At 40.0% G+C, this 18,089-nt stretch overlaps 1 protein-coding gene across 11 annotated transcripts in view; it reads left to right on the forward strand.

Moving 5' to 3' along the window:
• LOC131986692 (RNA-binding protein Musashi homolog 2) overlaps positions 1–18,089 on the forward strand; it is a 273,297-nt gene that overhangs the window by 230,305 nt on the left and 24,903 nt on the right. For 5 of the 11 annotated variants that reach the window (XM_059351764.1, XM_059351763.1, XM_059351765.1 and 2 more), the window contains exons 11-12: positions 12,435–12,473; positions 12,940–13,059. In XM_059351764.1, coding sequence (XP_059207747.1) covers positions 12,435–12,473; positions 12,940–13,059 — 159 coding nt within the window. The remainder of the gene's footprint in view (positions 1–12,434; positions 12,474–12,939; positions 13,060–18,089) is intronic. The other 6 variants (XM_059351768.1, XM_059351773.1, XM_059351767.1 and 3 more) reach the window with 3 other exon arrangements.

The following is an 18,089-nucleotide window of genomic DNA, read 5'->3' on the forward strand; positions in this document are numbered from 1 at the left end:
AGAAGGGTTTCCAGTTACCTTTACACTATCCTCTTTTTTTAATCATATATTTCTTCTGCACGACCCATTCTCTTAACCCAGGTTTCTGTGGTGTTTGGGTAGATTTTCTTGTTTTTCCATCTGTTTTTCTTGTCTTGTTGCCACGTCCTTTTTCTGTCACACGCTTCATCTGTGTCAGATCTGTTTTCCCGTCAGATATGAAGTGTGGCAAAGCTCTGTGGTAGCCTCCATCCCTCTGTATCTCCAACTCCACCAACCAACCATGCCTTAGACACAGCAGCACACTCCATCATTTCAAAGTGACAGAAAATGCCATTTCAAAAAGGCTTAAATCAGTGTGGAGTAGAGTTCTGTTTCAATGTGAATGTAAACAGGACTCAGCCCAGCAGGTGGGATCCCACAGAGAATAAAAACCTGCAGGGTGGTCCGGTTGGCTACCTAAACCGTCATGCACAAAAGATGAGGTGTTTGGCTGCCATAAAACGCCCACATGTCTGTCCATGTTGAGTTGCTCTTTTTCAAGTTAGTTAACCCCGACTAGCGTAAGGTATAGTTAATCTGTCTAAAATGCATATTGTACATAAATATATATATATATATATATATATATATATATATATGATTCAAAGGCAAGAGAAGAATTTATAGTTTTTTGAAAAAACTCACAAACAAGGTTAATGTCAGATGTTGGAGAACCAGGACAATCTCCCAAAAAGAAACACTAATGAGCCGAAAACATTCAACATTTGGAATATTTTCAACCAGCAAATGATTAGAGAGAATTGAACTTGTGAATCCAATCCAAAAAGAACAAGAGTGGCAGTACATGGTTATAGCCCCCCTTTTCCTCTAGAAGAAGAATATCAAGATATATGGAGCATCTGTCATCTCAGGAGGTGGGCTATAGGGAAAGAGAGCTGCTAACCTGTGCAACTGGTATGATGGTGACTGTTCTTCCTTTATAAACTGGGGCAGATCCAACCAAGCATATGATACATGCACCAGAGGTCACACCCAGGGCATTGGCCTGAACTGCCAGTTAGCCTCCCAGGGTTTAGCAGCCGTCTGCTGTTGGGAGATGAAAAGGTGTTGACATGGACTATATAGAGATGTGAATTTTTTGAAGCATAGGTAGATTCTGCAAGGTTAGGGGTCAAGGACGAGAAGGTAGTGTGGTGATGTGTCTACTTTCATAGGACAAAGCTCTGCTGATGAGCCAAAGTGAACATGAGAAAGAAAGTGAACAGTGTTAAAGAAAAAAACATCTAGCTCTTTTTCATAGTAAAAGCCCTCAGGCATGCAAGTCTTTTCTGTAACGCTTCATCACAATGTTGGAATCAAAGACAAACTAAAAATAAATTCACATGCAGCTAGAGTGTAATTTCAAGAACTCTACCCCATTCATTCCAGTGGACTCCAGATGCAGATGCACAAACTGGCATTGGTCCAGTGCCACTGTAGCATCACATGGATCCAGAGAAAACACTCAATCAACATTTATTGATGTATCACACTAATTAAAAGTGTGGAAAATGCTGTTTCAAACTTTCTGTCCAGTGAAATGTTCCTCTTGCTGGCTATACTCCATTACTTCCTATGTGGATGATGATGTAATTTGGGACACCGTGTGCAGTCATTATCAGCAGATCTGAAGCTCTCTTAAGTATCCAGACATCTTATATTTCCCATTTCAGTACAATAAGTGCCCCACTTCTTGGCAACAGTACTGGAGCAGGTGGAAAAAATCACTGGCCTGAGGCTGATGAGGAGCTTACCTGTGTCATGGGTGCATGCAACATTGTCCTCCATAAGACAGATCCCACTGTTTGTGTTTTTACTGCACTCATGAGACGTGGCAGGCAGCAGCACATGCAGCAATGCTATCAGTAGAACAGGTCTCTATTGAACTGCAGTTACACAGCAGATTGTTCTTTAGATCCTGTGACCATCTCTCTACAAGCTGGGTGAGCTGTGACCCCAGCAAGTGGTCCCACAGGCCAGAGTGAGTGCTACAGGGCTGGAAGCAGATGGCCCTCCTGATGCCACACTGACTCACAGATTGACTTTAATTGCCAAGGCTGATCATTAGCCCAATGGGTCTGTGGAGGCCGGGGCACTCCATGAGTCGCAGGCCTTAAAATAGGGCCTGACGAGAAGCGTTGTGACCTCGCACACTTGAACGACCATGCACAACACATCTTTGTCTTACACACTCTCACACACGGGCATAAAACTGACACAATCAAAGACTCTTCAAGGCTGCAAAGGAGGTGGAGAGACTGTACCAGGGTCCTCTCTCTGCTTTCCTGTTCGCTTCTCTGACTCACTGTCTCCGCAGCAATGCTGACTGCCCACTCAAACACTCACACACACACATTTGCACATGCAGACTCTTTGAGGTCCCCAGGCCATGACTCCATTCCCTGTGACAGTAGTGAGTGTGCTGCTCTGACGTCAGTGGACAGCACTGTATGTCACGCCCCGTCTACTTATGTGTGTGCAGTCATACATCTAATCTGCTCTCGGATCAGCTCTGCTCTCCATTAACAGCCCTAAAATCTGTTTTGTGTGCATTTGCTTCAGTGTCAGAGGGAGACACTATATGCTACCCATGTAGTGTTTTATGAACATGGAATAAAGGCAGTGGATGGATTCAACAGGTGCAGCAGCACTCCACCAGCATGCCCCTCATCACTTAGCATGACCAGTTGTTACATTTATTCATGTTTTGTGGTTGTTTTTTAAATGTTCTGCATAGATGCAGTGTGTACGAGTCAGGTCACGTGCATGTACACGTGTGCCTCCTCGGGTGTGTGTGCACCTGTCTCTGCAAACCCAGCTACTGCACTCTGACACAGGCAACGCTGAAAGGCTTGCTATTTCTTGAAAGTGGAAGAGAAGGCTCACCTCATTTGCCCAGGCCTTGACTCACCCCAGGACAGCAGACACATCCTCACACACTGAAACAGGCAAACAGTCTGCCATGAAGACCCACTGTCTGGGTTCCTGTGGTGGGGAAGATGAGCTGCTGTAAAAGGCAGAGTGGCAACGCTAAAGCTCATTATGTCTTGGCTGTTGAGCTGCTGGTCTAGAAATGAAACTTGAGCTGCCCTGCCTCATACATGGCTGCCACCTTTGGACGCTGCTGGAGACCAGCAGGAGGACAGAAAAGGAGCACACACATGGAAGTGGGCAGAGGAGCACAATATGTGTGTCTATGAGACCATGCTCACTGTCTGCTGCCTGTTGTTTTGATCCCACCCACTGTTCCAGAGCTTCAGGCCCAGCAAGTTGGGTACTTGCTAGGTGTCTACCCAGCTGCCCCCTCCTTTCCCTCTATCCCTCCATCTCTCCCCCCTGCTGTGTGTGCTAATAGCTCTCTCATCCACTCTTTCCCTAGTGCATAGACTCATGCATACATATATCAACATGTATACATTCATAATCCAGGCGCACAGCCCTCTGCATACCTCCACTCTATGTGGAAACATTGTTTACAGCTCCAGCAATCAGAGGAAGCCAATGTAACAGTGCTATTTTTGGGTCATGCCACATGTTACCCTACTTGCCCCTGGTATCTGGAGCAGTGGGAGATTGTGTAACTGCAGTGCACAGAGCGGACTAAAATATAATGGAGTCAGTACGTTTTTTTAATTCGGCTATAAAATCATATTCATGAAATAGTGTCTGCAAAGCTGCTGCTTTTTATTATTACTGACGTTAATATGCTGTATTTTATTTTCATTCCACATTAGTAATTCCTACAAAAGCAAGTTCGCACTGATCAGTGCAAATCCACAAAAACATATTTAACTTGAATGGTGAAATGACACTTAATGCACTCACTTTCATTCGAGAAAACCTGAAATTACCCCCCTTCATCATTCATCTGTCCCCTCCACTACCACCCTCAGAACTGGGAGATGGGCATTAAAATGCATAAAAAATTAAGGCTGTTTACTTGGACACTAATGAGAGGAGGCTTAAGTAGTCTAGTTTAATTAGTATGATTGGCTCCATGGGGACCACACAGGCAGGGCCATAACAACTGATTCACTCAGTGCTCACAGGACCTTTTCATACTCTCTGAGTGTCAGAACTGATGTCAGAGGAGATTGGACTGCAGAGACATGTTGCCTTTACTGATCCCAGGTTGGAAAGGAGCACTGCAGTTAAATGCACTGAAGCAGACCATTACATAAGCACCACTGCAAGGTCAGACATCTGTGTCCTCCCTGTCTGTCTCTCTCTGTTTAAGTCACCATCATGAACTGCCTTGAATATTAGGGCTGTGAACCAAGAACCTGTCCCATTTGCAAACCAGTGTCCCTGTTTCCAAAACTGAATGGATATAAATGGTTTTGCCTTATCTATTCCAGCACACCCCCTTCTCTTTGTGAAATGCATTTTCCCCCTTGCCTTATTGTTTCACTCCCCATTCCTTTTTCTTTAACTACTGTGTGTGTGTGTGTGTGTGTGTGTGTGTGTGTGTGTGTGTGTGTCTGTGTCTGTGTGTGTGAGTGACTGAGAGGTGTATTGAGCTTTGTGTGGAAGCAGAATGTGTTTAGATCAGCTGTGCGGCATAGGAGCCGTTTCCTTTTTACTGAAGTGCACGGGAAGGCGTACAAAGAAGAGGTCGAAAGTGCGGCTACACTTCAATAAAGGGCCTAGTTTGTCCTCTTTGATGCTATGCTGCCATGCACTTCAGCTACAAAGACACGGCGCTCTTGTCACTGAGAATTGAAGTAAAAGACACTGAGCTTTTCCTGAGCTCTCTACACCACATCACAACATCACAGTCACTCACACACTGTGTACAGCTGCGTGATGTGTGTGCAGAGTCTGCAGTTTCAGAGGCTGGAGTTATTTCCAACTTGAGGGATTTTTGAGCAACATTATAATAAAACTCATTGAGTATTTCTATCAATTCTATTTTATTGATTCATTTATAGCTAAAATATTCTATATTGTCAGTTTGCATCATGCATTGTAGAATCTGGTATGGCAATCTGCAATTCATTACGCTTTAGTTTTGACAGACAACATAGTGAGTATGGAGACTGCTCTTCAGCTGAAGGGCTTTGGGTCGAGCCCCCTCTCCAGCAAGTATCCACCCTGCTGAAGTGTCCTTGAGCAAATCACTCCATCCCTACTAGCTCCAGTGAGGCTGATCTGTAGCTCAACCTCACCTGACCTCTGACCTTGCTGTGGAGAAATCCACAGGAACGATATAATATGTTTACCATCTGCGGCTCGGTGGCTTTACAAGACACACTGCTCTCCTTAGCTCACTTGTTTGTGTGCCGTTTGAATTGGTTACAGTGGATAAAATGCTGTGACCTGGTGTGTAAAACTGCTTTTTAGTACATGATTATGTCTTGTAAAGGGACAGAGAAGTTCTCCTGCAGCATGGTGAATTTTTGTTCTGTGTGCTTTCTGAAAGGCTGCCCAGTTTAAATTTTCCCAAATATATCTCCTTCCTGGCCTCATCATGTTCTTCAAAGGTATACGATACGTGTGCAATTACTACCATAAAGCCAGGCTTTGCTGAGCTCTGGGCTCACTCCACTTCTGTAATTGACTTTTTTCTCTCCTCAAATCAAAAGCCACAAAGTCTTAATGGCAACAGATCAGTGTGCCAAATGGTTTCATTACATAGAGAAACCATTACCTTTGGCACAAAGGAATCACAGCTTAGGCAAAGAAACAAACACACAGTCTTATCATTCTGTGTAGATTAGGGGTCTTGGTGTTGCAGAGCCAGTGTGTTCGACCACTTCCGACAGCATTATAACATGTACACCTGAGGAATGTTTCAAGGCAAAAAGATTTCAAATAGCAGATGAAGAGTGACAACATGTCCTGTGGTCAGCTGTTGTGGAAAAACACTTCATGCAGTTGAGTAGTTGAGAGCTCAGCAGCAGTGTCTCATGATACTGGGATATCATATTAAAGTGATGCTGTATCTGTGGTGACCTCAATATTCTACAGTATTTATTTTTAATGCTGCTTTATTTGTGTTCTGTTACTGGCATGTTAAATTACTTTAACAGTCACCAATGTGTGTGTAAGTCTTGCATTATTATTTTAGTGTTATATTATTTTACTGCTATAGCCACAGCACTTCTACAGTCTTTCGCAGAACTTGCACAAAGCATTACTCTGAATATGCAGATTAAAGGCATCCTCTAGTGGTTTAATATTGGAACTCAGAAGAGACAGATTTATAAAATAACGTTGACGCATCAGATGCAGAGATTGATACGGCTGAATCGTCATCATGTTGCCATTTTACAATTTTATTTCCGCTCTTTGTTTAATTTTTCCAACACCTCTATTCTAGCCGTTTTGTTTCAAACATACCGCTTGGCATCCTGTTCACTGTGTGACCTTTGTGGCACGTGCACAGAATCCAAACACCGAGAGCAACCAGACATACACATGGCAATATTAATTTGAATGATTGACAAGCAACCCAGCTCTGTTAATCAAGTTATGCTTACTCTGATTAGGCCCTTAATGCGAGTAAGATAACCCGGTTAAGGTGTTTACATGAGAGTTGCAATAATATGCGTATTGCATTAGTCTGGTTATAATTGAATTATTGGTGTGCATGTAAATGCTCTTTCTCTCTCTCTCTCTCTGGCTCAGACACCAGTCTGTGTGTTTTATGCGGGGGGAAATCTCTGTGTACTGTAGGTCTCCGTTGATCAGAAGAGAGGTGAGACATGAGCATGTGTGCAGCAGTTCATATGAAAGCCACCTGGCTCTCTCCAGCTCTGTGATTTATGCCTTTGATAACAACAACCCAGAGATGCTTTCAACAACAACAAAGTAGCGCTGAAGGATGACAACAATGGGACACTTGTCAGTCTGGAGATGAAAAGATGTCTTACTAGGTGTCTGTCGCTTTTGTAACTTTGATATATACAGTAATTTTTTTTATTTTGTTTTGTTTATTTGTCTCTATGTGTTTCTACATCTTATCAAAGGTTATTGATGAAGCAAAAATGTGAAGTGGAGTCAGTTTTCCATCTCTGACAGAATGCCTCCCCTTCTCCTGTAAGAAGGCGGCAGTGTGCTTCACTGCCTCTGCTATGACTTATCAACAGACTTATTTCCGCTGGCTTGTCCCTCTTACTGTCATACAGTGACAGGAGAAATATGTGCCTGAAGTGTGATTTCTTATATTTTTCTCATATTTTTTACATCAGGTTTGCAGACAACAGTGACACCTATATGAATGATTTGTCAACACGCTTAGGATGCAAAATAGAAAAATCTTTCAGTAATTACATTTTTTTTTTTCAAATCAATCTTTTGTTTCGTTTCCATGTATCTGTTTACAATGAGATTATCCCTGTTCTAATGGAATACTGGATGAATTAAATTTAACCATCAAGACACATCAATAATGATTGTAGTCATTAAATACATTTTGATGACGGCAGTTTAATTTAAAATTATACATTTCACAGGTAGCAAGTATAACAATTCATCTGCCCAGCTAACTGTACTTATTTTTATTGTGACAGCTGTATTATACTTTGCAAATGACGTGTACAGGTAATGGTAAAATATGATGCAACACTTTATTTCTACAAGGTCTGCTATCGAACAAAATTAAAACATACTCAAATAATCAATAAATTAACACTCCCGGAGGGATCATTCTTAAAATAAATGTGCATTTTTTAATGGCATAAATAATATTGCTTTAGTGAAATCAATAATTTTTGTATTTTCACATGGCAGTACTTCTGTATTTATCTAATGCGAGGAATGTCAACTATATTTGTTTCGTTTACACAAAAGATATTTTCCCGTGTTAGAGTACCATATGACACATTGATTTAGTGGTGTAGAAAATAAAACTTTATTGAAGGCTGTTATGTTTTACCTGAGTGTAATATAAGCTAATTTCTTGAAATATTTTTAGTGTCCAAAATACCTCACAGAGTTCCATGAAAATGAATTGGACACCTGTTTCTTGGCCTTATTTCGCCCTCAATTTCTCATTCTCTTTGTCTTCTTCTTCTGTAGTTGCTGTCTTTCTCTGTTAATATGTTTCATCTCTGCTCTTTACTGTTCATCTATTTCACTCCTATAACTAGCAAGCTTCAGGCTCAAAGTCCTGCTCACAAGCCTCTTGCTACTGTGTTAACTAGCACAGCATGAAAACTATGCTATTATCTGAAAATAAAGTGTTAGTGTTGTATATTTTGTAGGCCCTATTTACAGTTTCAGATAGATATGACAATGCAGGCATAGGCCACTTCATCCATAGGACCTCCGTAGAATATTAGCTGTCCCTGGGCTCCTCCTGTGCATTAGAGAGATGACAGTTCTTCTTATAGCAGAAATGAGTGGAGTGCTCTGTGACTGATGGAGCTCCTTTGTCAATGACGGGGGAGCTGCTGCTGGCAGTTTTGGGCCAAAGAACAGTACAGATTACATTAACATCAGTCAAGCTGTTGTCAGACTGGTAGGACATAAATAGGACCTTTATTGATGCATAATGCAACAACTTTTCCTTTTCTGAGTAATAGGATCAGAAAGTGGCTCGAAAGGCAGTATGCCAAAAAAGACCTGCAGAAATGGATCAGTAATAGTGCAACAGGAGAAATATCAGAGGTAATGATAAGAATTTTAGGAGTTAATTAGGTAATATATAATTAACAATAATATCCTCCTCCTATCCAGGGTTGAATGTCTAGAGTGCACATACTATGCAGGCAATGTGGCACCTGTTTGGGTGTCTTGGGGCACGGTGACTGACTTTTGGTAATTCTGTTGTTAAAAGCATGCAACATAACTGCAGAGCAGCTTGAAAACATGGTGACATTAGGAGGAATTCATCATCAGTGGTCACGATAGGGGCTAGAATTAATTTGACCATTTGCATCATCTCCTTTTCACTACTTTAAAAGCAGTGCCATATTCAGCAAAGTGCTTTGACAGTTTTATAATAGAGAAAACAAAGCTTTTGACCTGGCCTGCGCAGGCAGTCGGTGTGAGCAAAAATCCTGGGAAACCTTGACACAAAAATTGCACTGTGCTGTTTGATCACTGTGACATTGCCCCTACTGTGTCTCTCCTCCTACTTCAGTACAGTCGAGTTCACAGAGACTCACAAAATACAGGTGCAGGTTGAAAAGAGCCGGTGTGCACCCAAGAAAAATGCTACTTTACAGGCACAAAGCGCCTGTACTTTATGTGCTATGCACTGTCATGAAAATAGAACCTTGTGTGTGCTGAATGCACATTGTGCTACTTCAGCACGGAACTGACAATATCATGAATTGGACATACATCTGTTTGGCAAGCTTTTTTTTTAAGTAGAGAAGGTTATGGATTCTGAATTTGAAGTTGCATCAACTTCGGTATGTTGGTCAATATTTGCAAACAGTTGGAATGGTTAGAAAAATGCGTTAGTTAATGACAAAGTTATAAAAACAGAATTCAAATTCAGCTTTGTGGAGGGAGAATAACATCCGACGGGAAAATCTCTGTAACAATTTGAAACTGTTAATGTTGCGAACATTATGGAATTAATGTTTGTGTTAAGAAAAATTGGAGTTCTTTTCTTGGAGAGAGGGTGAAATGTCTATGAGATTCTTGACAGTTCTCATCTTTCTTTAGGGATAATCTTTCTTTCTGTGTGCACCCCTGAAGAAGGCTGAATTTGTGTGCTGCAGGCTTTGAGGAGAAAAAGCTGAGGACAGTTCCCCGGAGTCCGGACACCAAGGCCCCCGGGCCTCCACAGCTCATAAACAGATGTGTCCTTGTCCCCAGCCAAGCGCAGCCACTCAAGTGGCAAAGCAGGGGCCCAATAATTGTGAAGAATTGAAAGCTAAATATTGGCTTTATCTCCTCAGTAATAAAAGGGCCATGAAATTGATTTAATGCTGCAGCGCTTCTCTTGGGTGGCTTCTTACAGCGTGAGCACAAAACAATGAGCAGCAGCCATCTATTAATTAACCCACCTAATCCTGCAAAGTTAATCTCTCACCACAACTTTGCCCGCAACTAACTTCCAAGCCAGTGGGTCTATTGGGGGTGTCATGACAATGGCAGCGAGGGGAAGATAGATTCAGCACTTAGGAAAGGAGAGAGTGAGAGAGAGGGAAAAGGAGGTGGAGAGTGCTGCATGAAACACTGTTCCGCACAGCAACCATGGGGACACTGTAAGTGGAAAAGCAGGGGTGCATGGCCATCATTAGCATAGTATCAGAGTTGATTTGTGTTTTTGTGAAAAGAGGCGGAGAATATCATTTGAGCTGTAGGAATCAGCTCCTGGTGTGGTGCGGCAGCAGTGGCATAAATGCGGCTGATTTTCAGTTGCCTTATGCCGTCTTTTTTGTATTCTTTTCCCCCTGCCGCCACACCGCTTCGGTGCCTTATTCTCTCTGAGCTGCTGGATAGAAGGAGAAAGTGCCATTTCTTTCTCTTCTTCACCTGTCTGCCAGTCGCAACATGATGGCACCTCACACCCAACACACACACCCATGGTCATATTGTGTCGACAGAGTTGTGAATTACCTCCTTCTCAGCCGGCTGATGAAAAGCTATGTGTTTTTCTCTTTGGCTGCGGCTCATCTGACCCTGCCCTGTCACCTCCTCCCCCTCCCTCCCTCTCATCAGTCTTTTGTGTGAGCCCCTCTTGGTGGAATAGCAGTACAAGGCTGACTCGGAAAATAGGTCACCCGCTGGTGCTCCTCTCACCTCCGCAGCATTCAAAAAATAATCCTCTAAGGTGTCCTGTGCCTTTTTGCAATGTCTAAACCATAGTCTCCACAACACGGGCAAAGCATGGAAGAAACACACACATTTCACTAAAAAGAAACCAAGAAAGAGTCCAATTGAGGGAATTTAGAGATCATTTTTTCGCTAGTGAGGAAAGCATTTCCTGTGGAGATAATTTTAGGAGGCTGATTAGGCATAGACGGTGTTGAGCCCAGAGTGAGGAATCTCATCACCACCACTAATGATGTGCCATTCCTGTGCTGAGAGAGGAGCCCGGGCCCTGGGCATGGACTAGCCTCTGTCAGCCACCTCTAGCGACTGTGTTCATTAAGGCCAACAATGTAATTACAATTCACAGATACTGCGTCGGTTTAATTACAGACTGATTATTAGGCTGATATTTGTTGGAATAATCAGACCCTAAAGAAGTGGATTCATATTTGCACGGTATTAGGGCCTTTTAGTCATTAGTATCATAAACTGACAATTTATGAATGCTTTTAAAGCTTCACTAATCTTAGTGTTATAAACATTTGCATTAGAAGACACAAGCAATACACAACATACTTGACTGATTGAAGTCTCCTTCCATTTGATTGTGGGAAATATATTTTTTACTGTATGTCTTCTACCTGAAAAGCCCAGCAAAAGAAAGTGGAGTACTTTGCCTCTTGCATTACGGTGGATGAATCTGATTCCATAGAAACTGACAGTAATTGGGAGCATTCCTGAGCAAAATGCAGGGATGGTCTCCAGAGCCAGGGCTATTATGCCCATGTCTATGCAGCTCAGAAGTGGCTGTAATCTTTCATCCAAAGCATGTGACATAAACACCCCCCAGAGCCAAATGCTTCCACTATTATAATCGGGGACTTAGTGAATTGTGAAAGTCAGTTTACTCACAATTTTATACATGAATAAGAATTTGCACCTTTGCAGTCAGACAGAAATTTTCTGTAAAAGGAAAATAGAGAGGATAAGAATTTAAAGGGACAGTTCACCCCAAAATCTAAATACATAGTGCTATTTACCAGTCTAGATTGTTTTTGTGTGAGTTGCTGAGATGTCTATCCTCTCTCAAAAGTAATGGAACTAGATGGCACCAAAAACTCAACAGCAATTCCTCTTTCCAGAATTAGTTCCTACATGAAAGTTCTGACAGCGATGTCTGAGGATTATCTTGAGTAAGTGGGTCATGACTTGAAGATGAGTAATATTTAACTTGATAAAGTTCTACTACAAATGACTCTCATAAAATGTTTGAATATTTCCAAAATTTCCCAGCTTAACTTCCCGTGGAAAGTTTCTGGAAATTTACCGAAAATTTTCCGACCTTTTGCAACCCTACTTGAGCACCAGAAGCCGAGTGCTATCTAGTTCCATTATATTAAAGAGAAGTCAGGCGTCTCTAAGGCCAATACCTCCAACACTTGGCAACTCACACTTAAACAATCTAGATTGATGAAGGAGAATAATGATTTTTTTTTTTATAAATTGAGATGCTGTGAAAAATGTAATAAAAACAGAATGCAATTATTTGCAAATCCCTTGCGACCTACCTTAAATAGAATCCATAACAAAGACAAGCTATCTAATCTAATGCTCAAAATGGGAAACTTTTGTCTATTGTAAATATATAAACTCACACTGAATTTGATGCATTCTGTTTTTATTTACATTTCACACAGAGTCCCAACTTTTTTGGAATCGGGCTTGTAGCACTACAGGTAAGATGAAAATATGTATTTTTGATGTAAGGATAAACTGTCCCTTTATGTACATGTCATAAATATTACAGTATAGTCACTCTAATCTACATTATTATTATTATTTATGAAGTTTTAAATAATGAAATCATAATATAATGCTGTTGTACAGTATCATTTAATACTTGCCTTATGGTAAATATGAAAAATGCATTGACGCTGCACAAGCTCTTTGATTTTTAAGTTTCTCGTGGCTATCTTTCTGTTTCTGCGTATGGATCAGTGGGTCTGCAGGGTTTTGAATATCACAGTGGGTTCAGTAAGAATCTGCTGATAGATGTCGCCCTGACAAGAGCCCCTGTCTCTGACAGCTATAGTTTTATCCCGCAGCTCAGCGCTGGTATCAAAATTCTCCTGTAGCTCTGGGACGTACTTATCCATGTGCAGGAAGTGATGCGTGTGTGTATGTGTGTGTATGTGCCTGCAGGCTTCCCAGCGACAGCATACGGACCGGTGGCGGCAGCGGCAGTAGCAGCAGCGCGTGGCTCAGGTAGGGGGGCCCGTGGAAGAGGCGGCTACTTGGCGTACCCACAGAGCACAGGGCCAGGTAAACGCTCTGTCCATGTTCTGTGTGGCTGCTGCTCTCTCCAACTTCTCCTGCTCTGCTTCTCCCCATAGACATAGTCCCCTGAGCCCTCATGCACACACTCGGCAACAATCTGACTTTAGACTGACAGAATCATACCCACACAGTAGGGATTTTATCCGATATCTCTAAACACGACTCTCACACTGTAAAAACGCTTGCTTTGATCTAACTCAGAAAATGGAGGCAACATTTTCCAACCATTTTTTGTAAGTTTAATGGACGAGTAAGGGAAAATTCAATAATATATACAGCAACTATAACACTAACAGATGAGCAGAGTTTACATGATAAAGCCAAGAAAATAAGTTTAACAAACATGAAAATAAGCATATTAAACACATAAGACTAGATTAAACCGAGTAAAAACTAAAAGAGAATTGCTGTGATAATTAAGTTACATCAACTGTAAAAGAACACGTTTAACATTTACATTTACAAACACTCTTAATTAAATTATATTAGTTAACATTAACGCAATTCACATTTTACCAAATATAATCATCTTAAAAAACAAATATTTTAATGTTACGTTAAATGATTAATATTTAATTGCCAAATGCATCAAGTAATTTAATTTTAACACGGGAGAGTTGAGTTGAACTCAAACATGTGAGCATAATAATCAAATCAGAGGTTAACAACTTCTGGAACATTAAAATAAGAAAGCGTATTAACATTTTGACCCTGCATTGTGTTAAATATCAGTTTCCAATATCACTAACCTTGATTACTTTTTCTGTTAAGCCATTCAGTTAGAAAATACATACTTACTTCAGAACCTTCACAGCTCATTCTGAATCATACTTAACTAAGCTTTATAGACACTACGCTGCACTGAAACATGTGTCCCAAGAAAGTTTTCTAGCAACCACATTCTCCAAAGAGTCTCAACATAATCCATTAAAGCATAAAATTCATTAAAATCCTTATACCATTCAAAAGAAAAACTGCACAGGGGAATTCACAAAGACTGGTTTTGCACTGCTGTTAACACCAAGAAGTGCACATCACTTGTAACTTCTGCCCTGTCTCAAGGCCTGATTCACAAAATATATTGTGCAAATTATATTAAAGTGCAAACACACCCATTGAGCAATGGGGTGGGGTGCAGGGGTGCATTTCACCATTTGCGGGGATTTAAGATTTAAAATTTCCACTATTACAGCAGTGAAGTGGATAGCAAGATAGAGAGGAGCTTCATTAAAAATTACAATAAATAGTAAACAAGCATTATAAACTAGAAATATAAAAAAGTATTAGCAATTAAACAAGTAAAAAATATTAACAACGAGAATAACACTCCTCTTCTGTTGCCTTATCTGTACAGATTTAGCCGCTGCAAAAGCTGCTGAATCCTTTTGTGAATTCACCTGTTGGTATAAACACACATACAAAATAAAGAGCCCAAAAAAAGCCAAAGCCATGTCTCGCCCCAAGACCCATGTTTGATTATCTGAGCCAGGCTTATGTACGTGTAGGCTGCTTTCACCCTCAGTGTTTTTAAAGTCTTTGAAATACTTCAGAAGTCTGAGAAGTGACTGAGTGCATATGTCAGGCAGAGGAGAGTGCATCATGAACTACATGTAATCACATTATTAGGACCATTTCTGGTCCCATGAGGATGCTGCTCATCCAGCTTTCAAAGGTCCTCTTGCATATTACTCTCTGCTGTTCCCTATGACACTCACATATAGACCATGATTATTATAAATATGGACTGTTACATTTGTTGATAAATTCAAGTTAGACATGTTAGGAAACTAAATTCAGATGATGCTTCATTCCTTTAGTCTTGCTGGAGTGACACATTTCTCATGTTAAAACGTAAAAGCTGAGAAGGGCACATTCCAAGGACTATCTTTTGGTCATTGGATTTCTGTTCACAAAAGGATATTAAAGAAAAAACAACAAGTGTTTTTTGATTTTAGTGTTAAAATATTAAACATACACATTAAAAATTGAAATACAAGGCATTTTTCTTTATTAGGGTCAGATGTGGATAGACTATATTTAAAAAATGATTGGATTTTCATTTTCTAGTTATAATAACAAAACTAATACATCAAAGCATCACCATGCAAGCAGCCGGCACACCTCAGACCCTGCGACTCTTACTTTCGAGAGGAGTGGTCCCTGTTTCAAACTCTGGACTTCCTTTTTCAGTTTTCATTATATGACTTAGAGAATTGAACTTAGAGAATTGAAGTTAAAGAACGTTTTGAGTGACATGCTTTTAGTGTTTTCACACAGAAAATGAGAAAACAAATATGCATATTTTCTTTATGTGACTTTAAAAAGACAACTGACCATTAGCTCTCTTATTTTGTAACTTCCGGTTGCAGAATATGAAACAACGGGCGTGTTTTCGTTTCTGTTTTTGTTGTGATTTAATTTTTAGTCATTACAATTAAAAAAACGAAAATCATATCATACTTGAATAAAGTCTGTGCCTTTCTGACCCTGATAAAGAAAAACGCCTTGTATTACAATTTGAATGATTGTATTTTGAAATTAAAATCAATAACCACTCGTTGTTTCTTTTTTAATATCCTTTTGTGAACGGAAAATCCAATTACCAAAAGATACATGAACCTTCAACGAGGAGGCCTAAACGAGATGTTTTGTTTGAATCATTTTGTAAACAAGAAGCTACTAGATAATAAGTATAAGTATTAATTAACCCTGGAACCTTCATTTCCAATTTTTGAAAATAACCTTTTCTTTATTTCAAGTAATAATTAATTACCAATCAATACCCAGTACTCCCCTAATTGGTCCATAGTTATACTCAACTAATCAGTTTTCCAAAAATACAGTGCAGGCATGAGTCTTGGCTTGGGAGCTAATGGCCTAAAACAAATAGCAAATGCTTCACCTGCTAATTTAAACTACCAAAACAAAACACACATGCAATATAACTTTATACTCCACAAGTCCATGGGATGTTACTCGAAGCATGAGCAAGGGAAAGAGGGAGAACAGACGAGGAATGATGGATAAAAGCTGTGATAGATTTCAGGCTGGAAGCTGCAGCAGTCCAACACGGCGCTCTGGCTGGCAGCAACAGTTCAGAATGAAGCTGTAGCAGGCAGGAGACATCTACTCCTCACAAGGTCCATAGACAGTTTACTCAGCCTCTGTGCCTTATCAATACAAATGTCCTTCACCTCGGCATGTTAATGAATCAGTCATTAAAAACGTGGTTACACATGCTATGCCTTTTAGGCAATTCTCAAAAAGGAGCTTAGAGCAATTAAAGAGTTTTGCCTTGACATCTCCTTGCATCAAATACTTCGGGAAATAATTTGGAAAAACATTTAAAAACTAGGCAATATATATAGACTTTGTACAAATAGTTAACTGCCAGAAGAATTTTTCTATGCCAGATAAGGAATATGTTTTCTTTGTTGATTGATATAATCATCCATGGTAAATTAACCACATTATAGTGAAACGTCAGCAGCAGCAGGCAACCAATTTATACTAAAGTCAGTCATGTTTTCTTCTTTTCCACCACTCCTCTTTACTTTTTCATGCACTTTTCTATCTATCCGGTGTCACCTGATCATTTCAGAGGCAAGGCGTCCTAAAACTTTGTCATTTTGATGATTGTTTTTCATGCCGTTGTTGCACCGATTAAATCTGGGTTAGGCAGTTCTCTGGAAACAGCCTCTGCAGCTCTCCCCTCTCGGTCCACCAGACGAGCATATGCATATGTTTCATACAGTAGCCTCTACAACTACTAGTCATGTATGGAATCATCATGAAAATGCTATTAAACAGCAGCAATACTGTTAGGAATTATCATCCTGTTATCTTTGCAAACTTGCGGGCCTGTAAAGCCGTCTTTTAGACAACATACTGTGTTTCAAAGACCTCGCTTTAAATCTTATTCTACTGTTACACTTGTATGCTAAGTATGAGTAAATACAAATGTTAAAACTTCCGATAAACACCCGCCATAAAAGAATAATTACAGTGCACACATTATTCACACAGAGAGTGGCAGACGAATATCTGCCAAGAGATTTGTTCCAAAACCAGGAAGCAGGTTTCTTTCTGTCTTAAACACAACATTGATTGACTTGTTGGCTTCATTTAGACATCCTGCTTTTTCCACCCTTACAACTGTAGATCATTCAATAGCTGTCAATAATAGCTCCCCTGACTGAACACACAGCCTCCACGCTTTAGGGAAGAGTGTATTTCTAATCAGACGTACTATTAGAAGCTTGTTGGTGAAAATCTGTTTTTAATTGTAACTCTGATGTTGTCTGGTTTGTGTAGTCACTCACAGATAAAAAGTCAGCAGACAGTTGCTAATGTTGTGTGCTGTGAAACATGAAGATGCACACACTTGAACACAGCAGCAGACAGCTACAGTAAAAAGCAGCTGTAGTGTATGAATAGTACCTACTGTTCAATCCTGATTCAAAAAAGTGGAGATGCTGTGTGAAACATATAAAAACATAATGTATCAAATTCAGAATAAATGTATACAGACAGTGCTTAACAAATTTATGAGACCAGTGGTTCATGCCACAGCTGCCCTAAATTAACAGCATTATTAATTACCAAAATAATTTTTTATGTTTCTCTAATGGTTATTACACCAGTATGTAGCTCTTTAACTCAAATTATATTTTTAATGCTAAAATATAATTACTAATGTTATCCATGAATTTTAAAATTTACTGTTTTACAAAAAAACTGTAAAAATAGTAAAACACATTATTTCTTGATTAAGATGCCAGATTATAGTGATTAACTTGCATTCCTGAACAGAAAAATGAGTTTTAGTGTTTGAATGTTCTGCGTGATTCATTTCTGACTTCTCAGAGAAGCCCAGTGAGCCGGCTCACATCTGGCTATAAAAAGGTGAATTTACTTTGTTATTTGCCAAATAGATAACAATAACATTTTTAGTTTCAAACAAGCTTTTGAAAGATTTCTAAAATATTTATGTTTTCTTGTTTTTATGACAGGTG

This window comes from Centropristis striata, chromosome 15, assembly GCF_030273125.1.
Source record: "Centropristis striata isolate RG_2023a ecotype Rhode Island chromosome 15, C.striata_1.0, whole genome shotgun sequence".
Lineage (NCBI taxonomy): Eukaryota > Metazoa > Chordata > Actinopteri > Perciformes > Serranidae > Centropristis > Centropristis striata.